This window comes from Thalassophryne amazonica, chromosome 23 (assembly GCF_902500255.1).
Source record: "Thalassophryne amazonica chromosome 23, fThaAma1.1, whole genome shotgun sequence".
NCBI lineage: Eukaryota > Metazoa > Chordata > Actinopteri > Batrachoidiformes > Batrachoididae > Thalassophryne > Thalassophryne amazonica.
Genome location: NC_047125.1, coordinates 28342466 through 28362972, shown reverse-complemented (window position 1 = coordinate 28362972; position 20507 = coordinate 28342466). Strand labels below are relative to the sequence as shown.

General features: G+C 42.3%; 1 protein-coding gene across 1 annotated transcript; it reads right to left on the bottom strand.

Annotated features, from left to right (window-relative positions):
• Window positions 1-346: 346 nt before the first annotated feature.
• On the bottom strand, window positions 347-18330 carry LOC117505435. Its single transcript, XM_034165078.1, has 14 exons — window positions 18261-18330; window positions 18043-18130; window positions 17933-17971; window positions 16961-17064; window positions 16745-16879; window positions 16557-16665; window positions 16376-16461; window positions 10401-10687; window positions 9477-10054; window positions 2112-2150; window positions 1206-1309; window positions 991-1125; window positions 779-902; window positions 347-682 (listed from the first exon to the last, which is right to left on the bottom strand). Exons 2-14 carry the CDS (start codon window positions 18104-18106, stop codon window positions 609-611), a joined length of 1878 nt encoding a protein of 625 aa, XP_034020969.1. The 5' UTR covers window positions 18107-18130; window positions 18261-18330; the 3' UTR covers window positions 347-608.
• Between the last annotated feature and the right edge of the window lie 2177 nt (window positions 18331-20507).

Below are 20507 nucleotides of genomic sequence, written 5' to 3'. Positions count from 1 at the left end.
TTCTACAACAAGTATAATAAATTTAGAAATATTTATTATTTGTAGTTTAATTCAAACCAATTTAAACATAATGTGTAGTTCAAACAGTAGCAGAACATGTTGTCCGGACAGTTTTTGCTCAAAGGTTTCTGTACAAATCTAAATAAGAAATAACTGCAATAGATCACATTCCAGTTTTTTTTTTTTTTTTTTTTTTTTTTTTTTTTTGTTATAATGTTTGTCTGCTCATGTGAAGCACCTTGAAGCAGGATTGTTGTTATTTGGTGCTAAACAAATAAAATCAGTTGAATGTTGTTGTGTCATATTTAATGATATTTGGATCTCAGTACATTGAACACAGACCAGATTTTTTCAATGTTTAAAGCTTTTTAATTTGTGTTATAAATTTCACATTTCAGCGTAAAGTTTGCAGTAAAAGCGTCTTTTCGTAACCATTCCATGTGCCCATTTCATCCCAGCCTTTGCATCCAGCTCAGGCTAACGTGTCTTTTCCTCCCTGAAGCAGCGTTACAGATACAGCAAAGAAATAAAGATGTGTCATGACATATGGAGCCTCCACCCAACATACGACACAAACACATGAAGCTTCACAACTCAGATCAGACCAACTAATCAGTTGGGGGTTTAGCACAGATGGACGGACGAATGTGGAAACAGTGGTCATCATCCCAGCATTTTTGAGCTGTAAGTAGGAAAATACAAGAGTCAGTCATTAGTACACAAAACAAAACCAGCAGATTTATCTGCATTTACTCTCAGAATATTGACATTTATTTACCTGAATGATTCATTTGCAAACAGTCCTGACTGTACTGAGAAAAAAACACACCATTATTCGGCTCTCCTGGACACCAGTTGTTATACCCGAAAGGTGTTCCATCACTCCAAAGCCAGTGTCCCTCCTATGAAACAGAAGAAATTATAACTGTGCAAATAATTAGAACACAGAGTCAGTAACTGTGTGGACGTGCACATTTATATTTTACACACTTCGTATGTTTCCGATCCTCCGAGCCACGGCTGACTGGGCTGTCGTGTGACCTTGATGATCAAGTTCTGAATGTCAAGATACTCGGCATAGCTGTGGACTGATGCGAGATGTCCACCCATGGACATACAGTTCCTCTGGAGGGGAGAAAACAGTGAATTTTGAGCAAACAAAAACCCACGAATGACATGAAAAGAAGGAACATTGTCCTGATTACCTCTGCATTTTTCCAGGTCAAGGGCTTAGCGACATAGCTGAAACAGTGACCACTGATCTCTGACCAACCACGGGGACAAGATGATGACCTCTTGACTCGGACCTCTGGAGGATTTTTACAGTAGAAATGTCTTAAAATTCTTAACTTTGCAGGCAAAACATGATCTTGACACCAAAAGTAGGTGCAGTCAAAAACACGTCCTCACACCAAAACCAACACAGGAGTATAACTGCACGGGGACATGACACACATGTTTATTTTAACAATCAAACACCTGCATGTGTGACCTGTAATTAGATTTAGACCGTGAGAAGCACTCTGAGAACTATCAGCCTGGTTACCAAGCAGAAAGAGGCTCCTGTAATGGACACGTCTGTCTGTGAGGTTATCTTCAAACAGTGGACCATCCTCTAACATCACAGCTCATGGAAAGCTCTAAGGTTAAGGTCGACCACAGTATGACCACAACAGATGGTCACCTCAAACTGTGTGATCTGCTTGAGGTTTCTTCTTATCATTGAAAAAAATTTTTTTTGTTACAAAATGCAGAGGTACTTTTTCCTCGTCACTGTCACCAATGTTCTTGCTCATGAGGACCTTTCTTCTGTGGAGCACCTTGAAATGAACCCTGTTATGATTTGTCAATATAAAAAGCATAAATAACGAGCTGAGTTACGTGTTCTAGAACAGTCACATTGTGTGAATGTCGTCATCATTAATTTTCATAGAGACATTTGTGACATTGATGAGACTCAAGTGAATGATGATAAAAAGGTGACAGCAGGTCATATCACTGTAATGCTCTGGAGATTCAAAGTTCATAATCAAAATGTTTTAAGGAACAAAACCACAAACTGACCCACATGAATAGTTTGATGGAAGAAGAAAAACAAAATTCAAACTCACCCTCTTGAGGTTCGTTTAGCTGCTCTCCTTCTGGAAGATCTGGACAGTTTCAGACAGTTAAAGATCACACACACACACACACACACACACACACACACACACACACACACACACACACACACACACACACACACACACACACACACACACACACACACACACACACACACACACACACACACACACAGTCAAACTGGTACCAGTGAGCAGAACTCACCATCAGCTCCACTCAGATTCATCATGGCACAAATTAGCAGACACACATAAGTCAGGGTCTTCATGTTGGAGATGATTCAGAAGGTGACCTTCAGTCAGGAACACAGATGTTATGAACATTTATAGACAGCCACTGTGATTGAAGGCTGATCATAGGTCTACAAAAGATTAAGTAAAGTCAGAAAAAGTGTGGAAAAAAGGAAGCTAGAGTCTGACTAACCTGGTGCAGAAGTTCTTGGGACGCCCTGTGTGGAGATGTTGGACAAAACAAACATCAGCTCTTATATACAGTAACTTTATCTCCCATCTATCACAGAACAAGGAACTGTTGTTTTAGAATGACTCTACAGTTCCATGAATTCTGCTGATGTGGAAAGTGACTTTACCAAGAGACACTTCTCTTGAGAATGTGTAAATTGTACCACTGGGTCCATAAGTATTTGGACAGTAAAACTATTCTTCTCATTTTGCCTGAAACAAGATGTTCTTTTAGAGTTTCAGCTTCAATTAAAAGCGTTTAACAAAAACATTACATGAACTGTTTAAGAATTAGAGCTTTTATTTTTACATTCAGAGCCTCCATTTTAATCGTCTAAAAGTAATTGCACAAATGAATTATAAGAATTATTAACAGCCAGTTTTCTTTGAAGCTACAGTGTGTAGGATTTACTGTCAACTAGTGGTAAGAATGCAGAATGCATGATGCTGTCACCTGCTTATAAATAGTTTTCCATTTCTTTTTTCATTTTCTTTTTTGGCTTGAAGCCTCCTGAGGTTGGACAGTTTGCCATCAGTGCAGTACTTGAAACTGATTCCAACATCACCATCTCTGAAGGCATCTGTCAGCATTGGAGAAAACATTATGCTTAAGAGTGACTGTGCCAGTACACAGCCCTGTTTGACACCACTGGAGACTGAAAATGGCTCAGATGTCTCACTGTTGTCCTGGACTCTTGCCTGCATTCCATCATGGAATTGTCTCACCATGGAGTGGAACTTCTGTGGGCATCTGTACTGTGCAATACAATGACATGACAAATAATGCAGCAGATGGAGAGAGATAACTGTGCAACAGTTTCTCAACTTCTCAATTTGAAATGCCAGTGTAATGATCCACAGATATCTGGGCCCACGTATGTGGTAATACTTCAACAGCCACATGCTTTCTGCCATATTAAGAAACAACCGAGACCACTTGAACAAGATGTTCATGCTGATTGGAGTTCATGTGATCTACACAGTGGTGGTACAGTGAACCTCAAAGTTACCTTTGATAACTACAAACTCAGTAACGGAGACACTAAACTGATAAACCATATGAACATTTCGCTGAAACCATCACTAAGTTCTAGCTTTAATTCTATGAATGTCGCTTTTATTTGGGTTTTCTCGCTCTAAAACCCTCAGGAACAGACCAACCAGACCAAACAGAGGAGATAAAATACGTGGTCACATATTTTCTGTCCTGACAGTCGGACCAAAGTCTGGATCAGGTGAAAGTACTTTGCAAGGAACCTGTGTGATGTATGTCACAGGAGTCAAAAACAATCAATTTCAGGACAAAATATTACTTAACTGGAGCAAGAGGTTTTCTGCATGAACAGATAGATATAGACTCATCAGACTTGGGGACAATTAAATGTGAAACTCCAACACAAGAGACTGTAAGAGGTTGATTAAAATTCTATTTTGCACAATTTGACTGTTTAAAGTTGAATAAAAACCTATAAAATTCTATAAACACATTTGAAAATCATAGTGGTAATGTTGAGAATAAATTTCCTGTGTTTGTATGTTCCTGTGGCACATGTGCATGACTGTCAGTGTTGTGTGGGCCACTGAAGAGGAGGTACTGCTGGTCCACCACCACCAGATGGCGCCCTGCTTGAAGTGCGGGCTTCAAGCACGAGAGGGCGTCGGAGTAACCGGGAGTGACAGCTGTCACTCATCATCAGCACCAGCTGTCACTCATCCACAGTTCATCACCACCACCATAAAGGCCGGACTACAACTCCACCTCCCCGCCGAGAAATCAGCCACTAGAGAGGTAATTTCTCTGCTACACTTAACTCTGACTTAGAGTCTGAACTTCTTTGCAGCCGTTTTCCTGTGGTGTGCCTTATCTGAGGGATTGGCGTTTGGTGTGATCAGCGACGGCTTCGCTTCACACTCCAACCAGATAAGTGGTTAGACAGGAGCTGCACGAGTGTGTGATTGGAGGTGGAGGTGCTCCCTCCCAAAAGAACACAGACTGTGGGATTATTGAGTGTGCGAACTCACACTCATCGATACTGTTTCTGTTCTCTGCCAGCAGTACCAGGTCTGACAGCTGGAGACGGTGGCCACCTGGGGATCCAGGACTTGGCGGCTCCGGTGTTCTTCAGATCCGTTGGCGGTGAAGGCCGTGTGGGATCCGGCTCGGTTCGGGACGGACGTCTCCTATCCTCAAGCCTGCCCACACGTCACGCTACATATAATTGTCTGTGGTACCAAAACTGTTTGTCTGTATTCCATTGTGCACTTCACAACATTAAATTGTTACTGTTTGGCTTATCCATTGTCCGTTCATTTAACGCCCCCTGTTGTGGGTCCGTGTTCCTACACCTTCACAACAGTCAGTTGGGAGTCATGATGAAGGATGGTCTCAATCCAGTCTGGGTACTCTGTCATCTGCTCTTCTCTCACAGTTTCTTGCCCAAATGTCCATGTTTTCCAACATCATTAAAAGCACTCACCCTCATCTGTCTCATAGCATGATCTCTAGCAAGGTTCAAGTGTGATGTGGACCATCATATGTCCACCAAAACTGGTTTCAACTGGTACTGTTTGGTCATCATTAAAATATAAATGGTATAAAGAATAGTCCTTAGTCAGAGTGGGGTTGAGGACCCAGACAGATGGAGCTCCCATCCTCCACCCACTGAGCTAGGTAAAATGAAAAGACAGTACATAGTTTAGTAGGGACATAGAAGTATGTTAAATACTAAAGCCAAAGATAAAGGTTGTGACTTCTCACACAGAGAAGTTGTATGTTAGTTATATGCTAAGGCAGCTTAGTGTATAAAGGAAAATCACAGAGGTATTGACAGAAAACACAAACATAAATAAAATGTTTCTCTTGATGTCCAAATTGACCCAGATCAGATATCTGTCTGGACTCCCTGGACAACAATACCTGGCACCTGTCTGTTTGAGACAATGTTCTCCTAGAAGCTAACAGCTCTGTGTTCTAATCCAACTCAAATTTGGCAAATAAAGGACTCCCATTAAATGTTTAAATGTAATTAAACCTATTTGAGCATACTCATAATTTACAGTGATGGTAAACAATTGTTAGTGAATTATTATTGACTCTATTGTGAAAGATTTAGGAAAAGTAAGTATCCATCTTCCTCTATAGGTATCCAGGAGACTTCAAAGTCCTTGAGATGAACTAATTCATCCGTTTTCATTATGTGCTAATCAGTATCTTGACAAAGTATCTTTGTTTCCCAGATTGAAAGAAAATGGTCCATACTTATACCAGGTTTTAGTGGTGACAAGGAGGCCACAAAAGTGAACAGAAAGGCTAAAGATGTTTACACGATGAGATGCCATCTACTGGCTCAGAGGAAACAAAGGATTCCAGAGAGAAGTGGATGCTGGCAGTCCTGAATGATAAACGATCACTTCTTAGCATGTCTATTTCTAGGATCCCTATAAAGGTTATAACGTACTTCTATGTCCATACTAAACTCTGTACTGTCCTTTCATTTTACTAAGGTCAGTGGGTGCAGGATGGGAGCTACATCTGTCTGGGACCTCAACTTCACTCTCTGACTTACAACCCTCCTCTATTGCACAAAACTCCTCGTCCAGCTCAGCTCCGGTGCTTGTTGACCCGTCACACCTGCCACTCCACATAACGGCAAGAAGTGTTCTTAATACCCTTTCTATTTTAGTGATGACCAAAATTTACCAAAAACTATCAGTTGAAACCAGTTTCGGTGGGCATATGATGGTCCACGTCACATTTGCAGCTTGTGAGAGCTCATGCTATGAGGTGAACGAGGGTGAGTGCTTTTAATGATGGTCGAAATGATTGTGGTACTGACCAGTGTGTTTTGTCTATGACCGAGGAAACACACCTGAGGAAGAGAGGACTGGGAGGGGCTTGGTCCTGACATTGGGGGAGGAGGGGGAGTGGAGCAGCACGACACTGGGGAGTTGGAGGTGATGGTCTAGTGGTTAAGTGTTGGGCTTAAAACCAGAGGATCATTGGTTCAAATCCCAGCCTGAGCAGAAAATCACTACGGTCCCTTGGTCAAGGTGTTTAATCCTTGAGTTGCTGCCGGTGTGTATTGAACACCTTGTATTGCAGCACCCTGATATTGGGGTGAATGTGAGGCATTATTGTAAAGCGCTTTGATTGTCTGATGCAGATGGAAAAGCGCTATGTAAGTGTAGTGCAATTTACCATTGACTACAAAAGTAACAAAAATGGACATTTAGGCAAGAAACTGAGAGAAGAGGAGACGACAGAGGACCCAGACTGGATCAAGACCATCCTTGACTCCCTGCTGACAGAGTCATGCACATGTGCCACAGGAACATACAAATATACAGGTATTTTGCTTCTTAACAGTCCCATTATGATTTTCAAATCTGTTTCTTGTATTTTATAGGTTTAATTCAACTTTAAACAGTCATATTGTGCAAAACAGTCTTTTAATCTTCCTCTTACAGTCTCTTGTGGTTGGAGTTTCAGATTTAATTGTCCAAATGTCTTATGATTCTATATCTGTTCATGTAGAAATCCTCCTGCGACAGCAAGTAATATTTTGTCCTGAAATTGCTTGTTTTTGACTCCTGTGACATACGTCACAGAGGTTTCTACCCCTGCAAATTGCTTTCACCTGATCCAGACTTTGGTCCAACTGTCAGGACAGAAAACATTGAGACGTTCATCAGTCTGTGGCTGGTTGATGGAAAACCCATTTGTCCTGTCTCATGTTGTCTCACGTCTCTCTGGACTGTCTGAATGACAAACCAGTTTTCCAAAGGTTGGGACTGTACGATGTCCATTCTTTTCCTCCAACCATATGTTGAATGTAAACTGTTTTGTTAGTAAGTGTTAGCCTACACAGCTAACCAGAATAGCTGCGCTCTCTCGCCTGCAAACCATCTCCACTTTTGTGCTCCAGGTCATAAAAAGCTGCAACACATGTCCACTTTCCACCGCATCGTCACTTCTTCTTTGCATTTTCACTTTGTTTGCATGTAATTTGACCAAACACAGCAAAAATGCAGGTTGTTTTCCCCCTGAAGTGGAGAAATTACATCATTTCTGCCATGTTTTAACCCTTTAGCACCCACCCTCAAACAAGACTGCGATGCCCAATTTATCTTTTTTGGTTCTCAGAAATAAAGAGCAACATCTTTTATTTTCAAAATAAATTTCCAACAAAGAGAACCTTTCCAAAACCATAGTTTTACCACAAAATGCCAGAAACAAAAGTCTGAGTCCACAGATTTGAAGATTTTTTTTTTGGGGGGGGGGGGGGGGGGGTAGTTCCAGGGGAAAACCATCAATGTAGATTTTAGCCTTGGATGAAGAACAGGACCTGAGCAGAGGACCTTGATCAACACATTGGCAACACTTATTCATGGACAACCACGTGTAAGTCACTCTCCTTTTACGGCACAAAATTTCTTGAATTACTTTGAGAAGAAGCCACTACACCCTGCTATCGACGTTGGTGCCATTACTGAGGTATTACCTAGATTTACAGAATTTGATAGTATACTATCAAATCACACCTAGTGGCTCATAACATCTACAAAAAACACAACCTGCTTATTTGATCTTATACCAACAAAACTGTTTAAGGACCTGTGGCTCTCTCTTGGGCCAACTGTGCTGGAAATTATTAATCTCTCATTAACTGCTGGATCTGTTCCTAAATGTTTCAAAGCTGCAACAATTAAACTATTACTAAGGAAATCTAACCTTGACCCTAGTATACTGAAATACTACAGGCCGATATCAAATCTCTCATTTTAGTCTACAACTCTGGAAAAGCAGCTCATGGACCGCCTTACTCAGAAATCTTTTTGAGCCACTGCACTCTGCTTTTAGAAAATATCATTCCACAGAGACGGCTCTCACTAAAGTGGCAAATGATCTTCTGCTTGCAGTGGATTTAGACACTGCTATGGTTTCGGTGCTGTATGGCTGATGCTGAGACCCTGATTTATGCATTTGTTTCTTCTGGATTGGACTACTGCAATGTTCTGTTTGATGGTTTACTGCAGTCCTGTTATGATTTGGAGCCAGGACTAGGCAGAGTAGAATCCCAATGTGCAAAAACAGTCAAACCCAAGAGGTAAGTTCCAAAACAGCCAAGATTTAACAATTAGATAGTGTCTGATATACACAAAAACAGGTGAGAGGAAGGATATAACAAAAATACAATCTTAACCCCACAGGGGTGTGGAATTCAAAATGCAACAGAGATGGGGAAGGTTAAACCAAAAATACAATTCAACCCTGAGCGCAGAGTGAAGGACAAAAACCCAGGGGCTACAGGAGTGAAAACAAGACCAAAATACTTAAAGTCCAAAGGAATAAACTGCACACAAGAAAATACTAGAAAAATCCACAACAAAAACCAACATAATACATACCACCTCTCATGAGCAAAGACAAACAAACAATGGGCCCCCGAGGAAGAACAAACTGAAGAGATTTAAATAAACCGACTAAATGAGTAGCACCTGGAAGAGCCACAGCTCAACAACATGAAAAGTGATTTGGAAAAACACAAAAACACACTGGGAGAGGAAACGGATCAGCCATAAACCAAGAGCTTGGTCCTGCAACAGGAAAGCAGATGCTGAAAGGACAGACAAGACGCCAGACTAATAAAACCCCATCATCAGATCACAACATAAACTATTATGTTGTGATCCCCCTCCAAGAGCTGGCTCCTGACAGCTCAAAATAACCCCCCCTCCCTACCACCAAAAAAAAAAGAACAGGAGGAACACAGAAAAACAATGGACATGATACTAGAAAAGGGACACCAAACCGCAAGACCACAAAAAACCCCACACACGGATAAACAAACACCAGGAGGGAGGTGGGGGAAGGAAACACGGAGAAAATACCGCAAAACCACTGAGAACTGTCCTGAAAGATAGGGGTACCCAAAACATGATGACGAAAAGGCTGAAACATCTGGCCACCAACGAAGGTGGGCGCTGACAGCTGGCCAGGTATATAGCCGATGCCCAAGCCCAGATTGGCCCCAGATGACTGAAGGACCTGACATAAAGGTGTTCGGGTAGAGGACTGACTGGAGGCCACTGGAGAGATGGAGGTCCAGCTCCATGGCTGGCAGGAGTTCGTTGGAGAGACAGGAGGTTGATTCCTTGACTGACAGGAAAGGTGCACCATGAAAGGAGACTGGCTCATCACGATGGGGGCAGAAGTGCACCATGTGACTCTCTGAACTCCTGAGTCAGCAGGGCAGCCACATGGCCCACCAGTGTTCTTCACTGTGAGAGGAATGGGGACTTCCAGCCCCACCCCACCGATGTCTTTGGGAGCAGAGACCAGAGGCTCCCCATTGACGTCCTCGGTCGCGGGGGCAGGAGGCTCCCTGTTGACATCAGCTGTGGGTGCAGACAGTTCCCCGGAGACGTCCTCTGATGTAGAAGCAGACAGCTCCCCATTGATATCATTTCTGTGGGGGCAGACAGTTCCTCATTGATGTCATCAGCGGCAGGAACGGCTGATCCCCGGGAACGTCCCGAATAGTAGACCAAGCTGGGCAATGCACCTCCACCAGTATATCCTCAGGTTCCTTCTTGGACCTGACAAACAAAAGCGTGGTCACAATCCCTCGCTCCCCTCCTGGAGCCGAGTGACAGCTCAGTTGAGGAGTTCAGAGGCTCCTCCCTGTCATCAGAGTCAGCTCCTCAGCGGCATTAACAGGAGGCATGTCTAGGGAACCCTCTGTGGTTACTGCTGGAGGTGGACTAGTTGACCCTCGAGGATCCTCGGGAGCTTGGCAGTATCTACCCACTGACCTGTCAGACAAAGCATATGGGTTAACACACCCCACTTCCCCCTTCCCAGCATTTATGGATAGCCCCACCGGGAAGCACAGTGCTGCCTCCTGCTGGGAAGCACAGTGCTGCTTCTGGCCCAAGTGATAGCCTCGATGGAGGTTCAGCTGCCTCCGCAACCGGCTGCTGGGGTTCCTCTCTGTCAGGCTTGGACCTGCGTTCATTTCTCTTTTGCCAAGCTCCACCCCCACTACTGTTGGTGTCCGGCAAAACAAGTGACAGAGGATGCTCGGCTGGTTCAGCTGGCTCTGATGGGGGAGCAGGGATCCCAGGGACATGAGAGTGCAAAACAGAGTCAGGTGCGGAGGACAAAACAGCTGACAAACTATTGACTGCCTGGGTGAGTCCAGAGAGAAGCACCTGCCCAGAAACTGGATCTGTCCAAACAGAAGGAGACTGGAGTTTGGTGATAATCTTTCATATGGTGGAATTTAGGGAACGCAGGGCAGTATTAGTCTGTGCCTGTGACTGAGCAGAGGACAAAAAAAAACTCTCTGCGACAGTGATCAGAGTTTGCAAAGAGAGGGAGCCCTGGTCTGATGATACAGGTGGGTGCAGATCAACAACGTCAGGGTTCTGTACCAAGGGAGTGACTGGCTGAACTGCAGGCATGTCACAGTTAGAACAAAACTGAAAGTCTTGGGAGGCATGGTTACCGACTTTGGCTATATCTGGGGTTGGAAGGTCAAACCTATGACCTAAATACTCCACAGGGTCACGTGCCCAGTCTGGGGGGTTGTCCTGTTCCATCCTCCCTTTCAAAGAAAACAAGTCGAAGAAAAAACTCAAAAGCCCATGGGTGGGCATCCACCACATCCCATGCCTGATTCAAAAAAATCCTTTCTGGGACTGGAACAGATGAAAATAAGTAAAGCAGAGTCTGAACTGTTCACTAAATGTCTTCTTGAAAGAAACAAGATCAGGAAGACTGCCTGCAGGATTCTTCCACAGGGGGCCCATTCTGTTATGATTTGGAGCCAGGACTAGGCAGAGTAGAATCCCAATATGCAAAAACAGTTAAACCCAAGAGGTAAGTTCCAAAACAGCCAAGATTTAATAATTAGTCTATAATATACACCAAAACAGGTGAGGGGAAGGATATAACAAAAATACAATCTTAACCCCACAGGGGTGTGGAATTCCAAATGCAACAGAGGTGGGGAAGGTTAAACCAAAAATACAATTCAACCCTGAGCGCAGAGTGAAGGACAAAAACAAGACCAAAATACTTCAAGTCCAAATGAAAAACTGCACACAATACTTGACAAGAAAATGCTAGAAAACTCAACAACAAAAACCAGCATAATACATATCACCTCCCTTGAGTAAAGACAAACAATGGGCCCCCGAGGAAGAACAAACTGAGGAGGTTTAAATAAACTGGCAAAATGAGTAGCACCTGGAAGAGCCACAGCTGGAGTCTTCAGAACATGCATGTGATAACCTAAACTAAACAGTAGGTGGCAGCAGAATCAAGGCATCTCTGAAAGGCAAACCATAACCCAAGACCAAGACAGGAGCCACTTAATAATATGAGGTGAATGCAAACAAAACCAGAAACACTCCTCATAGAAAAATCATAAAACACAGAGAAAGAAACATAATGCATATTATAATAACAGAAAGTAAACCCAAGACTGAAATGCTGACTACAATAAATTCCATTCAGAAAATAAAAAGCAGCCATGGATGAAAACATCACAAAACAAGAAAATTTAAACATATAACTCAAACCTGGACTGTAAAACTGACAAAGCACTATGAACATAAAACCGAGACACACCGGGGGGGTTGTCCCGTATGGAAAACAAGGACATAAGCAGACTTTAGATTAACGCAACCCAGCGTTAATATCACTTTGAGCAGTTGGAATCAGTTAATCAGTGAAATCACCTGGTGTAATCAGTGGCTGCAAAGAAAACCTGCACCATCTTGGCCCTTTCTGGATCAAGTTATCCACCCCTGCCCTAGAGCAAGCACACAGGTGACAATGGTAAGGAAAAACTCCATCTGATGATTTGAGGTAGAAACCTCAAGTAGACCAGACTCAAACGGGTGACCCTCTGCTTGGGCCATGCTGCCAACACACTTGACAATGCAAATATACAGGAAATTTTGGGAGTCCAAAATTTTGGGGTTGCATTGAGGTCTCAGCCATCCTTCCACTTGTGACACATTAGGGGGCAGAATGCTTGAAATGAGACATTGTGGCCACATTTTAAAAAGCACTGGAAGTAAATAATTATGTTTCAGAACCCTAAATTCTTTGACACTCACCAAGAAAAGAAAACTCTCACTCAACTTTTACATATTTTCTTTTAATTGTCAACAAATCTAAAACCCAAAATTCAAACTTAAGTAAATAGATTACAGATGATGCTTTAAAAAAATCTAAGTGAAAAGAATTTCTTTAACATGATCTCTGGTAAATAAAACAAACAAAAATAAATAAATGAATTAACCAACCAGAAACAAATTGAATAATAAAAATACCATGTTGAACATCACTGGTTTAACTTCTAAATTCAGTTCCTATTTAAGATGAACTCCTTCAAATAAAAAATCCTAATCCAGTTTGACATAAACTCAGTACTTCTATATTTTAAAATCACAGATTATTCCACAAATGGACTCAAGGCTGACATTAGCATTTTATTATTATTTTTATCAGCACATGCAGTTGATTAGTTTGTTTGAACGAACATGTTTTCCATTAACAATCCTTCATTCTGATTCAACATAAAAAAAACCTTTTGTTTTACAGAGTCTGAACTTAAATTGAGGTTTATCCAAATCAACACCTGCTGAGCGAGTGACTTATTTTCATATCTGAACAGTTTATTAATCGCACTGTTCTTCAGTAATCACTATTAATATTAAATGTTACTATTTTAAGATGAGGTTTTGATTATTTCAAATTTGAAGTTATCAGTATAATTTTTTAGGTTATAATCATCTGTTTGTTGATGGAAATTGGTAGAATAGTTCAGTCCAGAGTTTGATATTGCAGATAAAACACCCCACACACACACGCACACAGACATTAATATTGCTCACGTCATACATCCTAATGTCACAAAAGCACACCAGTCAATGAATTTGACAGGAAAGTTTAACTTCCCCATAGCCACCGCCAGGTGGTGCTGGTAATACAACTTTAGTCCAAACTAGTGTGTCCAAGTTGCATGTCCTTTAACCCCTCCCACAAACATGGAATTTAGTCAAAATATAGGTGGACTCGGTCATGAAGCCCCGTCCCTTTGATGTGTGGTTTCAATCACAGGGAAAATAAAATCTAAACTTCAAATACTGAAATACTTTCTTAGGTTTGTTTCTAAGTGAATATAGGATGAATAAAAGTCCCCAAATACATCCCAGGGGGAGATATTATTATGAGCCCCAACGTGGGACATTAGTCTGTGGCCCATCTGTGTCTGAGGTTGTGTCAAGGATGGTCACTTATATGACTATGACTTTTAACTAAATTGGCTTTGCTGATAAGGTTTGACCTGTGATGCTTAGAAGATCGTTGTGGAGACCTGTAGGTAACACTGGTCCCAGGGTTGCACACTTTGATCTTTCCTGGCCTGGAATATCTCTGGTTTTGGTATGTTTATATGAAGTTAGTGTTCCACCCTTCACTCTGAACTGAGTTTAACTGATACTGGTTTCAGGAACACCTTTTGAAGTAGCATGTATGGTTTACTACTGGGAGATGTTAAGCACTGACTGATTCCAGAACTTCCCACAGAAACGATATCCCCTGTGTTGCGGTAACCTTCATGTCAACTTGTAACAACAGTCCTTTCAGTTTATGCATCAGCCATTGAGTAGGCTTGGGAAGAGAAAACCTTAAGGTATTTTATTGGTTTGAATCAGTGCTGGGCACAGCTAAGCAAAAGGTTAGCTTCCACAACCGCTAATCAGCTAACTGAAAAGTTAACTTTTATATAGCTAAACTGATAAACCAGTAAAAAAAAAAAAAAATTTGTGGAAGCTACAGCTAACCAATAACTTTTAGTATTGTCTCCTGCACACTCAGAAACTGACAGGCCGATTTTGAGTTTAAACACCGCCAATGCTTCAGATACAATTCTTCAGGATACAGCGGTTCAGCTGTGAGGCCGAAGTCCTCAAAAGGAAAGCAGGTTTGGCTTATGGTTTTGATTTATAAACCAAATTAATCCAGATAGTTTAACTATATTAATGTCAAGTCATTTCTACAAAGTGAAAATATAACACACATCTTTTAATTTTAAAATAATGCACTAATTCTGAACTTTTGAACATTAATACACAGAAGCCAAACTGCAATATCGGTAAACTGAGTCTCAATTTCAATTGAATTTGTTCACTTTATATAGCATATGCTGTAAAGGGAAATGACTTTTGTGTTGTGTGGGCCGCCGAAGAGGAGGTACTGCTGGCCCACCACCACAAGATGGCGCCCTGCTTGAAGTGCGGGCTTCAAGCACGAGAGGGCGTCGGAGCGACCAGGAGTGACAGCTGTCACACATCATCCATGCTAGCTGTCACTCATCCACTACTCATCACCACCACCATAAAGGCCGGACTGCAACTCCACCTCCCCGCCGAGAAATCAGCTACCATTCAGGTAATTTTCTCTGCTGACTCAAAACATTGAGTAATAATCTGAACTTCTTTGCAGCCATTTTCCTGTGGTGTGTCCTTATCTGTGGGATTGGCGTTTGGTGTGATCAGCGACGGCTTCGCTTCACACCCCAACCAGATAAGTGGTTAGACAGGAGCTGCACGAGTGTGTGTTTGGAGGTGGAGGTTACTGAATACAGACTGTGGGATTACTGAGTGTGCGAACTCACACTCATCAGGACTGTCTCTGTTTTCTGCCAGCAGTACCGGGTCTGACTGCTGAAGACAGCGGCCACCTGGGGCGCAGGGCTTGGCGGCTCCGGTGTTCTTCAGCTCCGTTGGTGGTGGAAGCTGTGTGGGATCCGGCCCTTCTCTCGCCAGGCGTCTTTTATCGTCGAGCCTGCCCACACGTCACCTGGTGTATGATTGACAGTCCACCATATTGTTATTGTCTGTACGTCGTTGTGTGATTCACAACATTAAATTGTTACTTTGTAGGCCCCTTCTCCTGGGGTAGAGTTGAGCTCAGCTCCTCTCAGCTGCCTCAATGCTGCAAAATATGTAGCGGAAAGGAGCCAACAGGGTTTATAAATGTTTTTTCACCATTACTAATGATGTAAATAAACGTTAGCGGTCTAAAAGTTATCGGAACTAAATTTATTGGAACCTAATTGGTCCGCTGATGGTTTTTGAAGTTAGCTGTCAAGCTAATCTGCAAACAAAAAGTTAGCTTTGATAATTAGCGGTTAGCAGAACTGTGTCCACCACTGGTTTGAATTAACTTTGAAGTCTTATTTATTGCAGTTGTTATATTAAAACTGATCTAAATGTAATGAGCAGTTACAGCAGTAGCAGAACATGTTGTCTGGACAGTTTTGTCAAAATTGTTGCATGGTTTCTGAACAAATGAAAAAAAAAAAAACCTTCTCAATTATATTTGTGATATTTGTCTGCTCATATGAAGCACCTTGAGGCAGGATTTTTGTGATTTCATGCAATACAAATAAAATAAATTGAATGTACAGTCATATTTCATGATATTTGGATCTCAGTACATTGAACACACACCAGATTTTTTTCAATGCTTAAAGCTTTTTTAATTTGTGCCATGAATTTCACATTTCAGCGTGAAGTTTGCAGTAAAAGCGTGTTTTCGTAACCATTCCATGTGCCCATTTCATCCCAGCCTTTGCATCCAGCTCAGGCTAACGTGTCTTTTCCTCCCTGAAGCAGCGTTACAGATACAGCAAAGAAATAAAGATGTGTCATGACATATGGAGCCTCCACCCGACATACGACACAAACACATGAAGCTTCACAACTCAGATCAGACCCCTAAATCGTTTGTAGGTTTTAGCACAGACAGATGGATGCTTTTCTTCACATTTTCGATCATCCCAGCATTTTTGGCCTGTAAGTCGGAAAAATAGGAGTCAGTCATTAGTACACAACACAAAACCAGCAGATTTATCTGCATTTACTCTCAGAATATTGACATTTATTTACCTGAATGATTAATTGCTAAACAGTGTTGATTGCCGTGATTATTCGGCTCTCCTGGACACCAGCTGTTATACCCGAAAGACTTTCCATCACTCCAAAACCAGAGCCCCTCCTATCAAACAGAAGAACTTATGACTGCAAATAATTAGAACACAGAGTCAGTAACTGTGTGGACGTGGATTTTTACACACTTCCTGAGCGTCTGATCCTCCGAGCCACGCCTCACTGTTCTGATACGTGATCTTTTTGATCATGTTCTGAATGTCATGATACTCGTCATCACTGTTAACTGATGTGAGATGTCCACCCATGTGCAAACAGTTTCTCTGCAGGAGACAAAACAGTGATTTTGAGCAAACAGAAACACAAGGACAACATGAACAGAAAACATAACATCATCTGTTTACCTCTGCTCGAGCCCAGGTCATGGCCCGAGGGACATAACGGAAACAGCGACCACTGATCTTATACCAACCACTGGGACAAGATGATGACCTCTTGACTCGGACCTCTGGAGGATTTTTACAGTAGAAATGTCTTAAAATTCTAAACTTTGCAGGCAAAACATGATCTTGACACCAAAAGTAGGTGCAGTCAAAAACACGTCCTCACACCAAAACCAACACAGGAGTGTAACTGCACGGGGACATGACACACACGGTTATTTTAACAATCAAACACCTGCATGTGTGACCTGTAATTAGATTTAGACCGTGAGAAGCACTCTGAGAACTATCAGTCTGGTCACCAAGCAGAAAGAGGCTCCTGTAATGGACACGTCTGTCTGTGAGGTTATCTTCAAACAGTGGACCATCCTCTAACATCACAGCTCATGGAAAGCTCTAAGGTTAAGGTCGACCACAGTATGACCACAACAGATGGTCACCTCAAACCATCTGATCTGCATGAGGTTTCTTCCCATGTGTTTTTAAACACAGGGGCACTTTTTCCCTTGTTACTGTCACCAGTGTTCTTGCTCATGAGTGTATAAGATGATGTTTCTTCAGTGGAGCACCTTGAGGTGACCTGTTATTTTTGTCACTATATTAAAAACAAAACATCATATCTCAGGAACTAGATAATATTGAAAAAGTCATTTTCTGCAGACTTCTGCTCTCAGGGTGAACAAATTTATCAGATCTCTGGTCAGGTTCAGACTAAAATTAACTGGTGACAGTCTGGATGTCTTGTTTGGTTAATGACTGTGTTCTTGGTTAATATTACTGAAAGTATTGATCCTTGATGTAGATGTTAAAATCTGTGCACACTTCTCTGTCCTCAAGTGATCAAAGGTTCATGATCAAAATGTTTTAAGGAACAAAACCACAAACTGACCCACATGAATAGTTTGATTGAAGAAGAAAACAAATCAAACTCACCCTTTTGAAGTTCTTTTAGCTGCTCTCCTTCTGGAAGATCTGGACAGTTTCAGACAGTTAAAGATCTCTCACACACACACACAGTCAAACTGGTACCAATCAGAACTCACCAGCAGCTCCACTCAGAGTCATCATGACACAAATCAGCAGACACACATAAGTCAGGGTCTTCATGCTGGAGATGATTCAGAAGGTGACCTTCAGTCAGGAACACAGATGTTATGAACATTTATCGACATCCACTGTGATTGAAGGCTGACCATAGGTCTAAAAAGATAAAGGAAAGTCAGAAAAAGTGTGGAAAAAAGGAAGCTGGAGTCTGACTAACCTGGTGCAGAAGTTCTTGGGACGTCCTGTGTGGAGATGTTGGACAAAACAAACATCAGCTCTTATATACAGTAACTTTATCTCCCATTGATCACAGAATAAGGAACTGTTGCTTCAGAATGACTCTACAGTTCCATGAATTCTGCTGATGTAGAAAGTGACTTTACCAAGAGCCCCTTCTCTTGAGAATGTGTAAATTGTTCCACCAGGTCCATACGTATTCGGACAGTTAAACTATTCTTCTCATTTTGCCTGAAACAACATGTTCTTGGAGAGTTTCAGCTTCATTTAAAAGTATTTAACAAACATATTACATTAACCGTTTAAGAATTAGGGTTATTATTTTAATATTCAGAGCCTCCATGTTAATAAATAATAATATTTTAGTCGTAATTGGACTAACAACAAACTAAGAATTATTGACAATACAAAATGTCACTTTTACAGCCAGTTTTCTTTAAAGCTAGAGTTTGTAGGATTTAGTGTCAACTCATGGTGAGAATGCAGAATTCATTATGCTGTCACCTGGTTATGAATACTGGAACTGAGGACACTAATTGTGAGTGTCATCATTGGGTATAAAAAGGAGAATCCCCAAAAGGCTCAGCCTGTTACAAGCATAGATGGGGCAAGGATCACCATTTTGTGAACAACTGCATGAAAAATAGTCCAACAGTTTAAGAACAATGTTTCTTAATGTTCAATTGCAAGGAATTTAGGGATTCCATCATCTACAGTCCATAATATAATCAGAAGATTCAGAGAATCTGGAAAACCTGAAATCTGAATCTGAAACCAACATTGAATGCCTGTGACCTTCGATCCCTCAGGCAGCACTGCATTAAAATCCAAGATCATTGTGTAAAGGATCTTACCATGTGGGCTCAGGAACACTTCAGAAAACCATTGTCAGTTAACACAGTTTGCCACTACATCTATAAGTGCAAGTTAAAACTTTACCATGCAAAGTGAAAGCCAAACATCAACAACATCCAGAAACGCTGCCACCTTCTCTGGGCCTGAGCTCATTTGAAATGGACAGAGGCAAAGTGGAAAAGTGTGCTGTGGTCTGATTAGTCCACATTTCAAATTGTTTTTGGAAATCAGACACTGTGTCCTCCGGACAAAAGAGGAAAAAGACCAGCAAAGTTCAAAAGCCAGCATCTGTGATGGTATGGGGGTGTGTTAGTGCCCATGGTATGGGCAACTTACACATCTGTGATGGCACCATCAATGCTGAAAGGTACATCCAGGTTTTGGAGCAACACATGCTGCCATCCAAGCAACGTCTTTCAGGGACGTCCCTGCTTATTTCAGCAAGACAATGCCAAGCCACATTCTGCACATGTTACAACAGCATGGCTTCGTAGTAAAAGAGAGGAGGTACTAGACTGGTCTGCCTGCAGTCCAGACCTGTCGCCCATTGAAAATGTATGGCGCATTACGAAGTGCAAAATACGACAACAGAGACCCCGGACTGTTGAACAACTGAAGTCGTACATCAAGCAAGAATGGGAAAGAATTCCATCTACTAAGCTTCAACAATTAATGTCCTCAGTTCCCAAACGCTTATTGAGTGTTGTGAAAAGTGTGATGACACGGACCCACAACAGGGGGCGTAAATGAATGGCAAACTCAGAAGGTAAATTAGCTACCAGTACAGATGTGAAAGACGTCACAACTTAGCTGATTCAATATTACGGCTGAGTGTCTACCTGAGCGGTTTAGACGATTTCTCGGCAGAGGTGTGGTGTCTTCTCCAGGCTTTTATGGGTGAGGCATGATGAGTAGATGAGTGACAGCTGTCAAAGATCCTGGTGCTCCTGGTGGCGACTGCGCCCTCTGGTGCCTGAAGCCCGCCTTCAGGCAGGGTGCCCTCTGGCGTTGGGCCAGCAGTACCTCCTCTTCGGGCGGCCCACACAACAGGACCGCCCCCCAACGGGTGCCTCCTGGCGCCCGACAGGCTTGTCAGGATGTCGTCTGTAGAAATCGGCCAGGATGGCCGGGTCCAGGATGAAGCTCCGCTTCACCCAGGAGCATTCCTCAGGTCCATACCACTCCCAGTCCACTAGATATTGGAATCCCAGGCCCAGTCGCCGAACGTCCAGAAGCCCGCGGACGGTCCACGCAGACTCTCCATCGATGATCCGGGCAGGAGGCTGCGCTGGTCCGGGAGTGCAGAGGTTGGAGGAGTGACATGGTTTAATCCGGGACACATGAAAAACTGGACTGAGGACTTTGGTGATTG